Source organism: Phyllopteryx taeniolatus, chromosome 3, assembly GCF_024500385.1.
Source record: "Phyllopteryx taeniolatus isolate TA_2022b chromosome 3, UOR_Ptae_1.2, whole genome shotgun sequence".
NCBI lineage: Eukaryota > Metazoa > Chordata > Actinopteri > Syngnathiformes > Syngnathidae > Phyllopteryx > Phyllopteryx taeniolatus.
The window spans coordinates 30,960,781-30,981,251 of NC_084504.1; the positions used below are offsets into that span (position 1 = coordinate 30,960,781).

Genomic DNA, 20,471 nt, shown 5'->3' on the forward strand with positions numbered 1-20,471 from the left:
TTATTCTCATTTATGAGGGATGAATTTCAATTCTGAAACTGCATATGTTGGGTACTGAGCGTATGGTATAAATTTGATGCACACAATTTGAGAAAGCAAAATGCTAAATGTTTAGCAATCGCGATTAGCATTAGCGTGCCAGCGATGACCATTTTAGGTAAAAAAAAAACGCTAACTACCATTCAGCTAACTCATACTCATCATGTCATATGCATATTACACATCCAACAGTGTCTTTAAAATCACTTATAAAGGCTCCTTTGTCATTTTTGGCAAAGTTTACCAATGGCTGCGTCCGTCTGCAAAAAATGTCCGTGTGAAACATGGGCTCCCTTGGCGCAGACGTTTTTGTTGACGAGTTATTCGATTCCCCCCCCCCCCCCAGCCCTAGTTACTTTCATGTTGAATTCTTTTTTTGATTGTTTTATTTGTTTGCTAAATGTTTTAAATCTGAGTCTTTGGTAGAATTGTGGCTACCTTTCATTTGAATTGATCATGTGACATGTTGCAGGTGTCCCTAATGTTGAAGTCGGTGAATTATTAAGTGGTTCACTTTTTGCCTGCTCCCCCACCTTTTTTTCTTATTTTCTTTTTCTTTTCTTAATGAGGGGGTTGGCTTTTGAGGGGTGAAATTCACACCTGTGTTTTGAATAATGCATGGCTGCTTTTTATTGCAGTTGTTTTTGTTCTTTCTAAAGGCCACGAAGGGAACTGGAATGAAAATGCCACAAAACTACAAAGAGGTCCTAATTAGTCAAACTCTCTCTATGTAAAACCCACATAACAACAACCCAGCACCTTTAAGGAGCCAATAGAATCTATGCTGCAAGACATGTCACATAGCCATGAAGCCAATAAAGCGCATGTGTTACAGCTCCACCATAGTGAAAAATGGACCGAATATTGAGAATAGACGTCCACAAACACTCAGGAGGTTCAGAACAGTCCAAGAATCTGGTTTACTGCACTTAAGTGCTACACCAAGATTAATCCAACCTTGTTATCACAGAGAAAAGTGCCCCTGTTGTCAAAAGTAGACATGGACTGGAATAACAATTTTCTGTGCCGCTGGACTAAATTGATGCACTCAGCATTACGGCAGCTTGATATCCATTATCGCCAAATCTGATGAGCAAATGGCACGAGCGCAGTGCACGCAGGAGCACAGAGGCCAAGAGTGACTATCTGGATCTTGCACCGTGGGAGTCAAAATCATCTGAGAAAACATTCCCTTTCTTGTCGGGATATACTTGAGCGAAACATTAATAACGAAATAGGCAGCGTACATTATCATCTTGAGCTCAGAACAGGAACTAGTCAAGTCAAAGAGTGACGTCTCCCAGAATAATGTGATAATCTTTCTCTTCTGTGTGCTTTCAATCTCACCCCTGACCTTTCTCGTGCCTCTTAAGACTTGTTAAAAAGGCAATAGCACGGGAAATGTTGGTCAGTGAGTGACAGGAACGCAGCCTTGAGACACTGTAATCCCAATCCAGTTCTCCCCTCGGCCCCCCGGAGGATTTATGGACTATGAGTCCGGGTTTTAAAGACACAGCAACGTACAGACAGTGTCCCACCTCATCTGTACCCTGTGATCCCTCACCTCAACTCCAAAGCGAGACTCTTTATTCGACTGACACCTAATAAAACTTGCTGATGGACGAGAATGAAAGCCCTCACAGGTTCCCGCCTGTGAAAGATCGGAGCCCGCGTTCAATCGGCCACATCGTAGCCAATCAAAATGCACCTCTAAACATTCACCAATAATAACACTATCAACTGTTGATGTTTGCACAACGGCCACAAATGTAATACCAATTTAAAATCATAGCTACATTATGCATGGTTGTCAGGTGTCACTTTATTCACAAATATTTTAATATGGCTTAAACATACTTTTTGTGCATACACGACAGTCTGGGAAAGCCGCTTGCGAGACGTAAATTACACGCAGGCATCTATCAAACACCTTTGCATTCTTTAGCTCGATAATTTTCGACTCAAGATGAAGTGTTTAGTACAGAGCTAAAGCTTTTTTTTTTTTTTTTCCCCCATTCCAATTTTCCTTTAGCATTGACAGCATTGACAGTCAACCCACTCTGGCAAACACACACACACACACACATGCGCATGCACACGCATGCACCCAAATTACATTTCGCATGTCGTAATGGAAGAGACGCTGTGAAATGGCTCCGAATGGTCCACGCGACAGAAGAGCAGAAATAAAGGATGAGCAAGGGCAGCTCAATCAAACATTGCGTGATGACGCTTCGAAGCAAAACAACAATCGTTCCAGCGAAAGCCGGCGCAGCCGCAACCAGGAGCACCGAGCAAAGACATGACGTTCATTTATGTCCGCATCGCTTTTCACCATCAAATACCGCAACAGCATTACCCTGATAACCGTACCACTTTCGGAACAAAGCTACATTCAAAGTATACAATTATAGTTAGCACAGAGATACTTAGAAACTAAAGTTAATCATCTTGCCCACGTTTTCGTTCATGTAAAAAGAGAAGACTGTTTACGGGGCACTTTCCACTCCAAAAAAACACATTTGGAGAGCCAACCTCTTGTATACGATTGGTACTTTTTAAGCTCTTTATTGCTGCCTTTGAGAAGGAATTAGGCCACACAACTCAAAACCCGTGGAAAATTTACAAAGGATGCAAAAATGCATGACTAACTTCAGTGTAAGCCTTTTATTACAGCTCCTTCTGATCATTTCATTGCAGCAGGACTTATCCTTGACACGATGTAATGAGGGAACAATGCAGCAACAATATCCAGATGCACACAAATTCACAGAAAGAAAAAGTACAGTATGTCATTATTCCTTGATGAGAAGAAGTTGTCCGAGATGTAACTAGTCGCGGTCGCGATCGGAGGGCCGTTTGCCCGAGAAGCAAAGAAGTCAAAGAACTCAAACGCCCGCCGCCCAGTACAGCGCCATTGCGATTTGTCACTGGAACATTTCAGCTCAAACTGGGGACCAGTCCGAACTTTGTCCCGCCTCCTCTCCGAAGTCAGCTCGGATAAATATTGTAGCAGAAGGACAGAAATTGACCCTCACTGTATTACTCTCTACGTGCGTGCGTGCGTGCATGCGTGTACGCAGTCTGTTGTTGTATTTGCAACTATTCCAGCAGTGAGTTTCTTTTGACCTCTGTAGCCTGTCCTACTTTATTGTTGTTGTTTTTAACACCCTTACTTATTCAGTCCAACAGGTCAGACCCTTGAGAGTTCTGCACAGTCTCGTAAGCATCTTCTTTAATCACGCCTTGGCATACTGCTAAGTGTGCCAAGGACTAACTGAGGAATTACCGTCTTTTCTTAGCAGTGCGCCAGCGACAAGGTGCTCCCGTGCTCAGAAAAGAGAAAAACATAAATACTCATCTTTTAGTTTTTCCGAGTAGTGTAAACACATTCCACAAAGCGCAGCCCAGGACATAGTAGTCCCTTATGGCATGAAGGAGGAATGGCATGTTGTCCTGGGGAACGAGAGCAACGCTGCAGCGGACGTGAATGTGCAATTACATGAAAGTACTCAAGACGATATCCAAATGAGAACCGCATCATAAACAAACAGACCAATGCTTAGGGTAAAGGCCTAATTTATTCGTCTTATGGCTCGATGGAAAATGTGGAAGTAATTAGAAAGATTCTGATCCTCGATACATATTTCATTATGATGCGCGGAGCCCGTGTATCTGTAAACACAGTTTGCCTAGGCGGCGATATAAACTATGATAATACGGCATAAACAGTTTTACATCTCAGCGTGCTCGCTGGATATTAACTCGGCAATCGGAAAATGTTAGGTCAAGGCGTGGAACTAAGAAAAGTGCACATGTACACTTCATGATGTAGAATTGTTTCTTTTGACTGTAAATCTGTCTTCAACACGGGTCTCTCTTTCAATTGAACTCCTTTAGATGACATCATCAGGACGACGAGCCCACAAAGCGCGTCGATAACTTTCTCGACCGTGTGACTCAAAATACTATTTGATCATAAAAATGACCGCCAACGTCCCTCACCAGCAAACAAGTTTATCTTCCTTGAGTAATGTTGGAGTGGAAAATATTAGTCCATAGGCCTATGTGCGTTATAACCAATATGTGGGGGGGAATGTTTGGATTATCACAACTACAACCGTGACCCTGACAAGTCGGAGGTCACTTCCGAGCTTTGTTGACAAACTTCCCAACTACTTTCCTGTTCCCCAGCACATTGTGGGAATTAGAATTTCCCAGAGTTCTCCATCCAACGAGGGTCACAGCCTGAATTTGACATTTACTCGTTCACACATGCGGGCTGGCACAACGGGAAACATGCTTACGTTGATTACACGGCGTACGTGTCATCAAAGTCTATTATCTCTTATAAACAGTTTAATATTCCTTCATTTTGACATCCAGTAACAGCAAGTCACATGAAAAGGTCTCAGTTCTAGATGGGATTTTTGGTTCACACATTGGATTTGTTGTGACAAATGACAAATGGATTTGCGCGATCATTTGATGAGAGGAGTGGCACAGCTGCTGTTCCAATCAAAGTTATTGATTAGAAACAAAGTGCTTCCAACTGGTATCCTCCTGTGCGCTCAAAGCCAGTTTTGGTGCGTGTGCTTGTGTGAGCTCTTCCTCTTTTAAAACCTCGTTAAGGTGTCTTGCCCCACTTTTGAATGGCCTCCGCAGCTCCGCACGTCCACGTGACGTCTGCTCCAATTCCGTTGCGGCGGCTTCAAGTAACTGCAAAAGTCGAGCGAGGAAATTCTTCTTCCTTGAGTCTATTCTCCCTTTCACACGCTTTGACTACACAGCTATGTTGCAGACGCTAACGAAGACACATTAATCAAAGATGAGCACAAACTCCAGCCTTAATGGATGCAATACCCCCTACGCTTAATTGCACACATTAATTCCGGCAGTCTTTTGGAGATACGTGTCAAGCACTAACACCCTTAAAATACCTGGAATTAATGTTATCCTGTGCGATAAACGAGACAACTTGCAAAACATAACAATCGTGCTTCCTTGTGGAACCCAAGAAATAAATTGTTAACATAACATAAGACTCGGGTGAAGGTAAAGCTCCTCCAAGACCGAACCGTTAAGTGGTAGATTGAAGTAGTAGATTAAAACGAATTTAGTGCGAAAACATAAGGCTAATCCGTCTTGCTGATGGCCAGTTGACCGCTTAAGGCCGCCGCGCACCGAACAGTTGCGCAATGTACGGGGGTTCTGCCACTAGTCTTCATGAGCTGCCGACTGTTTGGCAACTAGTTTAACTGCCATTTGGAAATTTGAATCTGGAAATGGCCGATCAAGAATGCCACCTTGGAGCTCATAACCTTTCACCCCCCCCAAAAAATTTGCAATGACGTTTGCCGGCACCAACCGAGATACGGCCAGCCGCCGCCAACATAGTGCACACAGTACTGCAATTTTCGCCTCAGTTTTTAACCTCTTCACGGATGTACCTTTCTCAGAGCCGCTAATTAAAAGAGGCAATGTGTGACTCATAAATTCAAACGATAGCTCCATTTCATGGCTGCCTAAAAACGAGCTCTGCTATCGTAGAATAATTGAAGCTGGAAAGCAAGCTATAGTGACGCAAGTTCCATCATTCATTGAGCACAAGTTGAATTTGAAATTGTCCTGCTTTCCATCTCTGACCAAAATCTGTAACGATCACAGAAACAAGCTCATATAATATATTGTGCAAACATCCATTATTTATTCGGGAAATCATTTATCATTAATCATATACGACGCGCTTGTTAATTCAGTAATGACGCGAACACTGTGGCCACGCAGCACACACTTAAGAGATCAAATGAGGTCATAGTTAAAACTAAAGCCTGATTGCACTTCATGTTCTTGTTCCACATGAGCAACACTGACAAATAAGACACATTTTCCTTCATGTATCACTTGATGGCCTCCGATTTAAACAATGACGGATTTTAGCAGCATAGCAAATAAATGAGCACTGGCATTTTACATTGGTGCACTGTGGCTTTTTTTTTTTCCTCAATCATGTACTTCCACTGTTATGAATTGGTACTGCTAATATGTAATATGGAATGTATTTATAAAGAGCGCCTGTTACGGAAGCAAAACTGTTTTTGTAGCACTGGTGCCACAGAACAAATAAAACGGACATCAAAATTATGGACTGCGAACAAGTAGGTTAAGTCGCACGGGTGACCTGAAGCAATATTACTGTATATATTCTTTTTAAGAATTCACTCCTCTCCGCCACTTTTGTAGCCACTGAAATAGCACGCAAGTATGTCAAAAACAAATGAACGAGAACAGGAGACATTGCAAGTGAGTTTCAATCTAAAGTTGTTGTTTTTTCCCCGTGACCCCAATCAGCCAGCTGAAAAGCCACCCAAATATATTAGTTTGTGAGAAACCAGGGCGTACGACTCATTTGAGGGAAGGGCGTCGCGTCATGGATAGGTGCCGTTTCAAACGCAGCACAACCGGGTCCTCGACCTTCCTTCGAGAAAGATGTAATGATACATCGGTGAGTCTGCGTTCTCCTGGCGCCCGCACAAAGAACGCGTGCCAGTCATCGAAAGTTCAGAGGTGAGTACAACAGAATCGGGAAGCAGTTGCGAAATCCCTTACATTCATTGTTATGCGTATTCTAATGGCAGCCTTTCGGGTTGCTGCTTTCTGCTCTTCATCATTTCCCCAATGGGAGTTCTTCCTCCCCGCATCACAGCCGCCTGCGCTAATTCCGGAAGCATCCAGGTCTTGAGCCCGAGCGTTGCCGAGCTCCCCGGTGGGCCGGGCCCAACGCGATATGCGAACCACTGTAAGAAAAAGAGGAGCATCTGTACAACTTCAGAACTTGCAATTGTTTGGCTCATTTCGTCAGGCTTTCGAAGGCGGATTCCCCATTCAGGAGCAGGATGTTATGCCGGGAGCATTGCAATGAGATCTGATTCTCTCAGCCCTTTGACATCCCTTGCCATGGAACAGCAAGCAAAAAGCTATTAAAAGCTGATACTCATTTGATGTATCCACTGGGGGGGGGGGGGGGGGGGGGGGGGAAGCATTCCAAGGTTGCAGACATTCTTTAACACGATTGAAAGCTTCTTGTGTGAGGTGATTACAAAATCTTTTGCGCGTCATTTCTTTTGGGATTAAGAGACCGCTGTCTTTAATTGTTGTCATTGTTTATCTGCCAATTGGCAAACCCTTGAAAACTAATAATTTGATCAAAGTTGGTGAGGTGAGTTAGACAAAGTTTACTCAAAGACTATTTGTCATTTTGGCAGTTTGTCTGTACTGTACAGCGGAACAACGTTACTTGAATATAAAGGTGTCACAACTAATTGATGATAACATTAACTGAAAACTATTTTGATAATCGATTAATCGTGTAGAGCCATTGTTTACCTTAAAAACAGGGGGCATGTACATAGGGTTGTTGTTCAACAAAATTGCATATAATCTATACAATAGCTTTTCATAAAAGGCTGGTATTATTGCTCCAATGTAAACACTAAAAGATGCATTTGTCAAATGGAGGACATGGACATGCGCAAGTACACTACATCGCTTGCATTCATCAGTGGCAACCGCTGCAACGGTTGCTTGATGAAGAAGCTTCTCCGGCGAGGTGCGCATCCATTTGTGACCATCAGGAACACATTAATCCCAAATAGAAACCAAGGAGAATATTTTACAAGGAGGACAAGCTCAGCTGTGTACGCACTTGAAAGGGGCATGACGTGAAAAGACGTGCCTTCGGGCGTTTTCACAGCGCCGTGTGAATGGGGATCGCCGTCTCTGTGCAAAATGTTTCAAAGACAAAAACACCTGTTTATGCTACGACATTCTCGTTGAAATTTGCTCTACGAAAGCTGTCTTTCTTACTTACTACGGTATTCGGCGTTTTGCATCCTGCGTGTTTGAAATGAATTTGGTCAACATGTTTTCAAATCTTCTTTTCCCTGCACCTTTTCCCTCTAAACTGCAGGGTCGGCTGCGTTGTTTTTAGATGTGCTCTGTAAATATATTCAGATGTAGTAATTGCCCCTCGTTACCCTTAACCCCCCAACACGCACATTTTTATAATTGGTTGTTGACACAAATGCATGTGTTACATGTAGATGGAGTATATTTTGGGAGAGGATGCTTTGTAATGACGCAGGTGCCGGCTGGCCGGCGGTTGTTGACGACGGGCCTGACGGGATAACGTCACGCCAAGACGTGACGCCTGCCGAGCTCTGAGTCACGCACATCTCCGCCACAGGCTAAAGACGCATAGCTGTGGGGTCAAAGGTGGGTTAGCACATACACAATGAACAGCATCACGTCATCCAACTGTGAAAGTCTGTTCTTCATGAATTTTGTTACATCTTACAACGTTAAGAGTCAAACAGGTTTGATGCAAGAGAGAGAGAGGGAAAAAAAGAGAGAGAGAGAGGGGAAGAAAATGGGCCTATTTTCATTTTTGGGGGGAGTATTCCTGGTGTTTCATGTGAAGGGATTCCATTTTATGAGACTACAATTTGGTGGAGCGCCTGGGTGGTAGAGAGGAAAACCACTTGGCGACCAACACAGAGAGACCTCGTTACAAGTGGAATGTGGACTAGAAGGAGGCACACGACTAAAGTGAAGGAAACAAAGGGAAAAAAAAATGCATAAAACTTCTTTTCCTTTGGGCCTGGTTCGATGCCTTTTGGGTGTTCGCCACAGCGCGTCATCCTTTTCCATGTAAGCCTATCTCCTGCATCCTTCTCTCAAACACCAACTGCCCTCATGTCTTCCCTCACGACATCCATCAACCTTCTCCTTGTTCTTCCTCTAGCTCTCTTGCCTGGCAGCTCCATCCTCATCATCCTTCTACCAATATACTCACTATTTCTCCTCTGCACATGTCCAAACCATCCAAGTCTGCTCTCTCTGACTTTGTCTCCGAAACATCGAACCTTGGCCGTCCCTCTGATGGGCTCATTTCTAATTTTATCCAACCTGGTCACTCCGAGAACGAACCTCAACATCTTCATTTCCGCCACCTCCAGCTCTGCTTCCTGTTGTCTCTTCAGTGCCACTGTCTCTAATGCGTCCATCATGGCTGGCCTCACCACTGTTTTATAAACGTTGCCCCCCATCCTAGCAGAGACTCTTCTGTCACATGACACACCTGACACCTTCCTCCACCCGTTCCAACCTGCTTGGAGCCATTTCTTAACTTCCTGACCACACTCACCATTGCTCTGGACGGTTGAGTATTTAAAGTCCTCCACCCTTGCTATCTCTTCTCCCTGTAGCCTCATTCTTCCCCCACCACCCCTCTCATTCATGCACTTATATTCTGTCTTACTTCGGCTAATCTTCATTCCTCTGCTTTCCAGCGCATGCCTCCATCTTTCTAACTGTTCCTCCACCTGCTCCCTGCATTCACTGCAGATCACAATGTCATCTGCAAACATCATGGTCCACGGGGATTCCAGTCTAACCTCATCTGTTAGCCTATCCATCACCACTGCAAACAGGAAGGGGCTCAGAGCTGATCCCTGATGCAGTCCCACGTCCACCTTAAATTCTTCTGTCACACCGACAGCACACCTCACCGCTGTTCTGCTGCCCTCGTACATGTCCTGTATGATTCTAACATACTTCTCCCACTCCGGACTTCCGCATGCAGTACCACAGTTCCTCTCTGGGTACTCTGTCATAGGCTTTCTCTAGATCCACAAAGACCTCTAGATCCTCCTTCTGACCTTCTCTGTACTTTTCCATCAACATCCTCAAGGCAAATAACGCATCTATGGTACTCTTTCTAGGCATGAAACCATACTGTGGCTCGCAAATACTCACTTCTGTCCTGAGTCTAGCCTCCACTACTCTTTCCCATAACTTCATTATGTGCCTCATTAACTTTATTCCTCTATAGTTCCCACAACTCTGCACACCACCATCTACCACCATCTGTCCCTCCGAGTTCCTTTCCTGGATGCCGTACTTACCCATCACTTCTTCATCCCCCCCATTTCCTTCACCAACATGTCCATCACAATCTGCACCAATCACGACTCTCTCTCTGTCTGGGATGCTCAGAACTACTTCATCTAGCTCCTTCCAGAATTTCTCTTTCACCTCTAGGTCACATCCTACCTGTGGGGCATAGCCACTCATCACATAATAAATATATCACCCTCAATTTCAACTTTCAGCCTCATCACTCGATCTGATACTCTTTTCACCTCCAAGACATTCTTAGCTAGCCAACTCTTCTTTTAAAATAACCCCGACTCCATTTCTCTTCCCATCTACACCAGGGTAAAATAATTTCAACCCTGCCCCTGAACTTCTAGCCTTACATGCCTTTCCACCTGGTCTCCTGGACACACAATATATCAACCTTTTCTCTGAATCCTAATCCCAAAAAAATGCATAAAACAATGTAGTAATTTCAGGCGCATTGTGCATGAAGTACAGAACATCACACAGTGACAATTTATCAGACATGAAGCAAAGGCAATTTGGGAAAATGTCAACTAGAATAGGAAATTGTAGTAAGCGATTGAAATGAAGTGCAAATCGCACCCATCCGGTTCATGCAAATGTCGTTACTGGATTCTATTGTCTGTATACATTACAGACACAAGGGGAGGAGCAGAATTTTTATCCGGCATTGATCTTAACATCTAAAGGTCCCACGAAATGTAAAATAAGGGCTGCCTTTACTAAACATGACAAGTAAGGGTTTGTTTCTTCTCATGTGCGTTTTAACCGAAACAGCTGCCAGGGAAGTGCGTTCAAATCAAAACAACAGACTTGCGTGTGGTCACTTTCCCTCCACGCGGCCATGTTGAACGCCGCCCGGCCCCAAGGCCTTCCAAAAGGAAAAAGACGAAGTTTAACTGCTCCCGCTCATTTCGCAAATTTTCCAGACAAATAATTTCAGGTTTGTGCCCGCTAGCGCCAAGCTTCTGTCCGTCCCGCTCGCTCCGGCCTGTAATTAAATGCCATTCGTTTAATTTGTTCATTAGTTCAAGCCTCGGCTGGGTGGAAGCAAAATGGAACCCTCTTATTAGTGGTTCATGACTGGAGTCTCTCCGTGGTGAGCTACAGTGGAAAACGGCATTGCAGCAGGGGAGGAGAAACTCAAGCCTAGACCTTCTAATGACCCAACAGCAGGGGACGCAGCTTGTCGTTATTAGGTGTCGCCACAAATTAGGATATTTCAAATCTCAGAATGCAAACAACTCCGTGTGAATGCAGCGATTCCGGTGAAGAATTCCAATGTAATAATGATCTTCTTTTTGCCCTTCACAACCTCCAAAAAGTTGCATGCAAAACCTTTTTGTGGAGAAAAAAAATACAGAAATATTTGTGATTTTCTTCATGAATAAAAAACAAGATGCTTTAAGCATCATTGCATCGTCAACAATATCTCATATTTGACAATGTTCACATCACCTTAACCCATTCACTGCCAGCTCTCCCAATTAAAATGGATACTTGACTGATATAGCCGTCAATGGCTGTGAAATTTGACAAGTAAGCATCCAAATACGTTGTGCATGGACATCAACCAGGCTTAATCTCACCATCTTTTGAAGCCATTTTATTTACTAGTTACAGGTTTCACTTTTCATACTCTGTATCACTTCAAAACGCTGAAAAAAAATCTTACTCAGAAATTACTTTTTTTTTTTTTTTTTTTTTTAAGCATTAACATGCATCTTCCACAGCAATAATAAAATTGTTTGTTTTTACAGACAGGAAAATAAGTGTTTCCTCTTGTAAAAAAATCCAAACCAGAATGTGAACACTATCCTTGATAAATCAAAATGTCAAATGTTCAACAACTTAACGTAATAAAATCAACTGTCAAACTGCATTGCTTGGCCGGTCGACATGTACTGTATGAGTAACTGCACCCCATCAAGGTGTCTCACAGTCCTATCTCTCATGTCATACTTCATTCAAGATTTATCACAAGCCGATGGTCGAGTAACATGTGCATGCCCTAGCTCCGCCCCTAGACGGCATGGTAATGAAATGTGTACTCGCCATTGGCCCAGCAATATGTTGGGTGGGATGAGGGCTGGATCACTTGCGTTAGACATGGCCGCCATTGCAAAGCGGGCTCATTTCTGCGAGGCAAAATCCAATTCTGTCGGTGGAATGCCCAACAGCACAGTACAGTATTACAGATCGCTAGTGCACAGAAATCAAAATTGCACTTCTCACACCTATTTCATATGATGTTCTGCTGTTAATACTGTACTGCATACTGGATGTAGTGAATGAAAGTTACAGTAACAGACACAAAAAAAAAAAAGAAAACTGCTCTAATGCAGCAGATGAGGCTCTTTTCTTCCTCGTCTCCACATTAACAGCAAAAACCAGAGTCATCAACCAGCATTTGTGTAAAAGAAGCTTTAAAGTCTCATCAGCATTTCGGCAACCTCACACAATTGCTGGATATGCTGCAGCTGCAATTACATCCCCTCGCTGCATGCCACGCACCATGACCTTTTCATATACTCTCCTCGTTGTCTCATTCAAATCAAGGCCCCTCGCGCTGGGGTTTAAAATTGGGCTTTTTTTTTTTTTTTTTTTTTTTGCTCAGTATTTACAATAAATGGCATCATCTGGGAAATTTGCAGGACTTTAGCTATCACTCCGAGTAGGCGCCTCCGACAAGGAGATAGAATACCCTCGATAGGCGCCATCATAGGCTATAATCAGAAGATATGTAAATGTAGCCTCTCAGTGCTGCAGCGCCACTCGTCTTTTTGGCTCCTGGGGAACTCTCCTCCTGACAGCTCTCAGGCTGGAGCACAGGAGTGATAGCAGAGAGCCTTGTTTATTTAACATGCCGCTGAAACAGCAGCGGTGAGGAGGAGGGGGAGGAGGAGGAGGAGGGAGGAGGAGGGAGCAGATGGAGAAGCCGAACAGGCAAGGCATCAATCGAGAGAAACTTATTGTCCTCCCAGTCACTTGCCTGAAAAGAAAAAAAAAAATGCTTAAGGTGTGATGGGCCAACAAAGGATCCCAAAACACCCCGAGTATAAAGCACAACAAAAGAGTACTCGCATCTGTCAAAAAGTAATGGCTAAAGTTTGATACGACACATTTTGTTTTTCTGGAAGTCAGTAGAACGCAGTCCTGCACCAAGGCCCAACAATTTCAAATTCATTCATTCATTCATCTTCCGTTCCGCTTCTCCTCACGCGGGTGGCGGGCATGCCGGAGCCTATCCCAGCTATCTCCGGACGAGAGGCGGGGTACACCCTGAACCGGTCGCCAGCCAATCGCAGGGCACGTAGAAACAAACAACCACTCGCACTCACTTTTACACCTACGGGCAATTTAGAGTCTTCAATGAACCTCGCACGCATGTTTTGGGGATGTGGGCGGAAACCGGAGCTTGCGAGGCAGATGTGCAAACCAGTCGTCCACCGTGCCGCCAATTTAAAATTCAATCAGTGCCAAATATAAATTAAAAATATATACGTTCGGGATGAGCATACTCAATTATTGATCGTTAAGAGTTGTGTCTCTTGTAGGGAATCCATCGTTGATTTTCTCTCGCACAAATGAGTGTACTACTTGTCGAGGACCAGTAGAGGCGCTGTTTATTCAGTCTCTACTACTAGATTTTGTTTTAAACGACAATATGTCAGTTATTTGAAGTTAATGTGCATGTCTCCACACAGACATGATCCACTATGGTCCAATTCCTGCGGGTAACCTTATTCTGCTTAATTCGACACAAAACAGGAGTTGAGAACATTCATAGAGAGACTCTGCAGCACATTAAGGTTACGAACAGTTAGCCGAGCTTCTTTTTCTACACACATTGACAATGCAAAAAAAAAAATAATAATAAGTAATACTATTTTTACTCAATCGTTGTTGTGCAAATGTACCCTCAATGGGTGTTTCCTCGGCACTTAAATCCCCTCCCCAAGGTTTCGCAAAACCAAACAGTCACGAAAGCATAATCTCCTTGGTGGAGCTAATAAATTGAACATGGGCAAAGAAACACATAAACGCATTTTCTCCTCCCACATGTGACTCGGTGAGACAAAATGCAAAGAGACATGCCCCTCTTCTGTGAAATGACACCCCATTTTGCTCTCATTTAAGCATTTTATATTCCGAACCAGGGTGAGCTGCAAAAGGCCTAAAGCTGTCTCGGCCCATTAAAGTGCACACTGTCTTTCTTCTTTCAGAATGTGTTTGTTGGCACTCACGGCCGTAAGAGCTGACACATTGGACGGGGGATCGGGGGGGGGGGCCTCCTTCACGCCTCTCAGCCCTCTTCGGGCGGGTGGGCTGCTGGCTGGTGCCTGAGGCGGCAAAACCGTGCCTGTCAACGCTTGACAGGCCAATCCAGAAGCCCGGTCAAAGCAAGCTTTGATTGATGTTATTATGTCCTCATACGAGATCTGAACGCCACCACACTCGAATCCCCGTTTCTACGCGCAACGAGCCCCAGAATCACATGAACGCTCTCGCTCCAAACCATCGGGGACGGATGGACGCCAAAGCCGAGACTGCTAAGCATTTGTTCACACCCGCAGGAGTCAATGTAATTCTGTCATATAACGCATACCATGCTGGACATTTTATTCAGAGCTTTCTTTAAAAGGACTTCACATTAAAGGAAATTGTGTTGAGGGAAATAGGAGAGCCACAGTCCATTACATCCATTTATGCCTCTATGTCGTAATTTTCTTTTGCCTTAAAAGGCTCATTCGAAAATGAAATTGCTGTGTATGCCTATTCCTTCCACACACCAAACCGTTTAGGAGAAACCTCCTATTTGGCAACACTGACCCCTAGTGGTGTTCTAAGGAAAATAAGCCACTTCTGCTCATTTTGTCTCAGAAATAAATCTGTTAGCCTTGTGGACAATATGAAAACATAATGGCGAGGCCGAGCATTGACAACTGAAGTTGAGCAAATTCAAGACGGAGAGCAAAAACACCGCATAGATGAAGGCAACCCTCCCCCAGTCACACCACAAAGACTGCTTTGTACTTGGACAGCATACAAAGAAGAGCAAAGAGCATGGCTGTAGCAGCCATATTCCATTTTACTTCAGCATGAGGTAGTGCAATATCAGCCAAAGCATCCTTCGAGCAAACTGACAAAAGGACGGAAGACGGCGCACACTCGCGTTTGTCAGTGAATGATGATCCCACTCACCCAAAAAAAACAAAAAAAAAACTTGCTGCAGTACCAGTGGAAGAAAACCTACCTGAGCGTCGGAGGATACGTGACTTGGGACAAAAGAAGACGTGATGCATCACCGTGGTGGCAAATTAGCGTCAATAACACTCTACCGCGTTATCATCAATCTCTCCGTGGAAAGACAAAAGCCTCCCTCCGCGCTAAATCATGTAATCGATAAAATCGCTTCTCACTGTGAGGAATTGGGCTGCGACGGATGTGAAATCGATCGCAGGTTAGTAGTGCACATGATCCGGACAACATCAGAGAGAGGAACTCCAAAAGGTTTGTAGGAGGAGGAGAGTTATTGAAGAGTCAACCTTTTGAATTTAGTCCTAGTCGTCAACATTTCAACGGATTTTTGTCGCATCAAGTTGCGTTTTAGCTGCTTTTGTGTCTTTGATGCTTTTGGAGGTCTTCCTATTTTTCTAAGGTGCAGTTACCAGGGTTACAAATGTTCTGTGAAAAGGCACCGTATACTTGTTGCACGTTACCACATGTAAACGTGAGCGACGGTGTGTGTGGTTCACTGAAATATTATCTTAACTGCGTGGCCTCGGCCGCTGCGGTAATTCTTTGGGCAACATCTGATGAAGAGGACGGACCCCAATGTGGTGGCTCAAGTTTTTGTTTTCATCCATGAACTTGTCGCATAAACAACATTACTGACAGAAACGTAACATTTCATACTTTTGTGTTCACCGACAAGCGATGACACAACAGCTTAAAATTCAGAAAACCATGTATCAATCCACTTCACAATAGTGTGCTACTTTGTGTTGGTTGATCACATGAACTTTCTTTTTTTTTTTTTTTTTTTTTTAAATTGGTTTGTAGTTGTAAGGTGACAAAATGGAGAACATGCTCTAGTGGTATGAATATTATTCCAAGGCACTGTATAGAATAAAAGAATAGTGAAAATAATAATGCATATCGCTAGCGTCAGGCGAATGCAGCCCTATGGGGGCACAAGCCAGTGCAAAGTGTAGGCCGGTCCCAAGCCCGGATAAATGCAGAGGTTTGCGTCAGGAAGGGCATCCGGCTTCAAACTTTGCCAAACAAATAAAAGCGTTCAACCAAAGAATTCCATACCGGATCGGTCGTGGCCACCGGCGCCGTCAACCTGCAGGGCGCCGGTGGAAATGTAGCTCCTGTGGGTCGAAGTCGAAGAAGAAGAAGAGGTGGAAAGCGGGTTCTTTGGCAGAAAGAGAAGAGGAAAGCACAGAGCCTAGAACTGAATGTGGGGACTTTGAATGTTGGGACTATGACAGGAAATTCTCGGGAGTTGGTTGACATGATGATTAGGAGAAAGGTTGATATATTGTGTGTCCAGGAGACCAGGTGGAAAGGCAGTCAGGCTAGAAGTTCAGGGGCAGGGTTGAAATTATTTTACCATGGTGTAGATGGGAAGAGAAATGGAGTCGGGGTTATTTTAAAAGAAGAGTTGGCAAGCTAAGAATGTCTTGGAGGTGAAAAGAGTATCAGATCGAGTGATGAGGCTGAAACTTGAAATTGAGGGTGTTACGTATAATGTGATGAGTGGCTATGCCCCACAGGTAGGATGTGACTTAGGGGTGAAAGAGAAATTCTGGAAGGAGCTAGACGAAGTAGTTCTGAGCATCCCAGACAGAGAGAGAGTCGCGATTGGTGCAGATTGTAATGGACATGTTGGTGAAGGAAATAGGGGTGTTGAAGAAGTCATGGGTAAGTACGGCATCCAGGAAAGGAACTTGGAGGGACAGATGGTGTTAGACTGTGCAAAAAGGATGCAAATGGCTGTAGTGAACACTTTTTTCCAGAAGAGACAGCATAGGATGGTGGTGTGTAAGATGACTGGTGGTGGGGAGGAAGATTAAGAAGACAAAGGTAGAGCAGAGAACCATGTGGTGAAAGCTGAGACAGGATGAGTGTTGTGCAGCTTTTCGGGAAGAGGTCAGACAGGCTCTCGGTGGACAGGAAAGGTGATCAGAGAGGCAGGCAGAAGAGTACTTGGTGTATCTTCTGGCAGGAAAGGAGAGAAGGAGACTTGGTGGTGGAACCTCACAGTACAGGAAATCATACAAGGAAAAAGGTTAGCTAAGAAGAAGTGGGACACTGAGAGGACCGAGGAGAGGCAAAAGGAATACATTGAGATGCGGCACAGGGCAAAGGTGGCAAAGGCCAAACGAGAGGCATATGATGACATGTATGAGAGGTTGGACACTAAAGAAGGAGAAAAGGATCTATACAGGTTGGCCAGACAGAGGGATAGAGATGGGAAGGATGTGCAGCAGGTTAGGGTGATTAAGGTTAGAGATAGAAATATGTTGACTAGTGCCAGCAGTGTGCTAGCTAGATGGAAAGAATACTTCGAGGAGTTGATAAATGAGGAAAATGAGAGAGAAGGGTGAGTAGAAGAGGCAAGTGTGGTGGATCAGGAAGTGGCAATGATTAATAAGGGGGAAGTTAGAAAGACATGAAAGAGGATGAACAACGGAAAGGCAGTTGGTCCTGATGACATTCCTGTGGAGGTATGGAAGCATCTAGGAGAGGTGGCTGGGGAGTTTTTGACCATCTTGTTCAATAGAATTCTAGCGCGTGAGAAGATGCCTGAGGAATGGAGGAAAAGTGTGCTGGTGCCCATTTTTAAGAACAAGGGTGATGTGCAGAGCGGTGGCAACTATAGAGGAATAAAGTTGATGAGCCACACAATGAAGTTATGGGAAAGAGTAGTGGAGGCTAGACTCAGAGCAGAAGTGAGTATTTGCGAGCAACAGTATGGTTTCATGCCTAGAAAGAGTACCACAGATGCATTATTTGCCTTGAGGATGTTGATGGAAAAGTATAGAGAAGGTCAGAAGGAGCTACATTGTGTCTTTGTAGATCTAGAGAAAGCCTATGACAGAGTACCCAGAGAGGAACTGTGGTACTGCATGCGGAAGTCTGGAGCGGCAGAGAAGTATGTTAGAATCATACAGGACATGTACGAGGGCAGCAGAACAGCGGTGAGGTGTGCTGTAGGTGTGACAGACGAATGTAAGGTGGAGGTGGGACTGCATCAGGGATCAGCCCTGAGCCCCTTCCTGTTTGCAGTGGTGATGGATAGGCTAACAGATGAGGTTAGACTGGAATCCCCGTGGACCATGATGTTTGCAGATGACATTGTGATCTGCAGCGAATGCAGGGAGCAGGTGGAGGAACAGTTAGAAAGATGGAGGCATGCACTGGAAAGCAGAGGAATGGAGATTAGCCGAAGTAAGACATATATGTATGAATGAGAGGAGCGGTGGGGAAAGATTGAGGCTACAGGGAGAAGAGATAGCAAGGGTGGAGGACTTTAAATACTCAACCGTCCAGAGCAATGGTGAGTGTGGTCAGGAACTGAAGAAATGGATCCAAGCAGGTTGGAACGGGTGGAGGAAGGTGTCAGGTGTGTCATGTGACAGAAGAGTCTCTGCTAGGATGAAGGGCAAAGTTTATAAAACAGTGGTGAGGCCAGCCATGATGGACGCATTAGAGACAGTGGCACTGAAGAGACAACAGGAAGCAGAGCTGGACGTGGCGGAAATGAAGATGTTGAGGTTCGCTCTCGGAGTGACCAGGTTGGATAAAATTAGAAATGAGCCCATCAGAGGGACGGCCAAGGTTCGATGTTTTGGAGACAAAGTCAGAGAGAGCAGACTTCGGTGGTTTGGACACGTGCAGAGGAGAAATATTGAGTATATTGGGAGAAGAATGATGAGGATGGAGCTGCCAGGCAAGAGAGCGAGAGGAAGACCAAAGAGAAGGTTGATGGATGTCGTGAGGGAAGACATGAGGGCAGTTGGTGTTCGAGAGGAGGATGCAGGAGATAGGCTGACATGGAAAAGGATGACACGCTGTGGCGACCCCTAAGGGGACAAGCCCAAAGGAAAAGAAGCTAGCGTCAGGCGGAATCCTCGCATCTCCAAAACAATCATTTTTCAGGAAAGTTTCAAGAAGGCTTGTTAGGCCATTAATATTGCATCGTCAGAAGAGAGGAAGCCATCTTCGACACTTGAGATTGGTCAATCCTTTGTAAGATTCCCCACATGCGGAACGACCAACAGTACCGACTGGGGAAAAAATATGATCAAAAATTGACCAATTGTGCATTTTGCATTGGATATACCCTCATGTTACTTTTACATATGAAGCTGGTTAGAAGATGGGAGGAGTCAGCAGTACTCAATCTTTTTTCTGACTTGATACTTTATGGCTACTGTCAAAATGTGGCCACAGACAACACTTCGACATCAAATAAATAATCGATCCATTAGCGAGCGTGCGAATCGATGCTGAGCCACTCTTACCTTCGGCCATTTAGGATTGAGCTCGCGAGCTTGTTCCGCATCGTCCAGAGCTGCCTGGTGTCGGCCCAGTTTGAGGAGCGCGGCGGACCGGTTGCTGTACAGGATGCAGTTCTGCGCGTCCGCTCGCAAGGCTTCGCCATACAACTCAACGGCCGCCTGAAAGTCGCCCCGCCGACACGCCTCGTCGCTCCGCTGCACTGTCTCCGTGAACTCGGCTTTGCCCGGACCGGAGCCGGTCCCGTTGTCTCCTGAGGCGCGGCACGCGGCCCGAGGGCCGGAGGTTGAAACCTTTGCGGACGGAAGGAGAAAATGAAAGTATGGTGTTCCGGTAGAGGTCAAAGGTTGTCTGCTCTCGCGCCGAGGCAAACAAAAAGAGAAAAAAAAAAAATCGACTCTAACAAAATTGACTGTAATTATAAGAGCCTGATGTATTATTCATATTCTTGATACTCATGAGTTAAAATATTTCCATCTCCTTATATAACTTCAGTAAGTAACCAAAACCAGACGTAATGAAGTCAGAGCGCTTTTATTGTTGTATTCTGCCGCGTTACGTTATAGCACCGCAACGCAACGCAACATCGTTTGCTCTTTGTGTGTCCCCGCAAGGTGACCAAAATAGAAAAAACCTCGCAATACGATGCAGTGCCCCGCAAACTACCGTGCACCCACGGCGACATGCATATTGTTAAATGAATAACCGTGCGACATCTGACACAACTGCGGAAAAGCTTTTGTGATGCTTCACGTTCCATTGTGCACGCAACCGGTAACGGCCGATTCACGGGCCGCCTTTTTTTTTTTTTCCCCACTGTGCAAAGGACCTCTAAAAACAAAGCTGGGCCTAACGAGACTGTGCGAAGGTTAAAAGACTGCAGCGTTAACGTGACCAAAGTGACAATCCTGGATCGTCAAACGGAAAAGCGACAA

General features: G+C 44.7%; 1 protein-coding gene across 4 annotated transcripts in view; it reads right to left on the reverse strand.

Moving 5' to 3' along the window:
- The window catches only part of LOC133475555 (tetratricopeptide repeat protein 28-like), a 177,283-nt gene that overhangs the window by 155,472 nt on the left and 1,340 nt on the right, over nt 1-20,471 (reverse strand). For all 4 annotated transcript variants that reach the window (XM_061768556.1, XM_061768555.1, XM_061768554.1 and 1 more), the window contains exon 2: nt 19,542-19,829. In XM_061768556.1, coding sequence (XP_061624540.1) covers nt 19,542-19,829 — 288 coding nt within the window. The remainder of the gene's footprint in view (nt 1-19,541; nt 19,830-20,471) is intronic.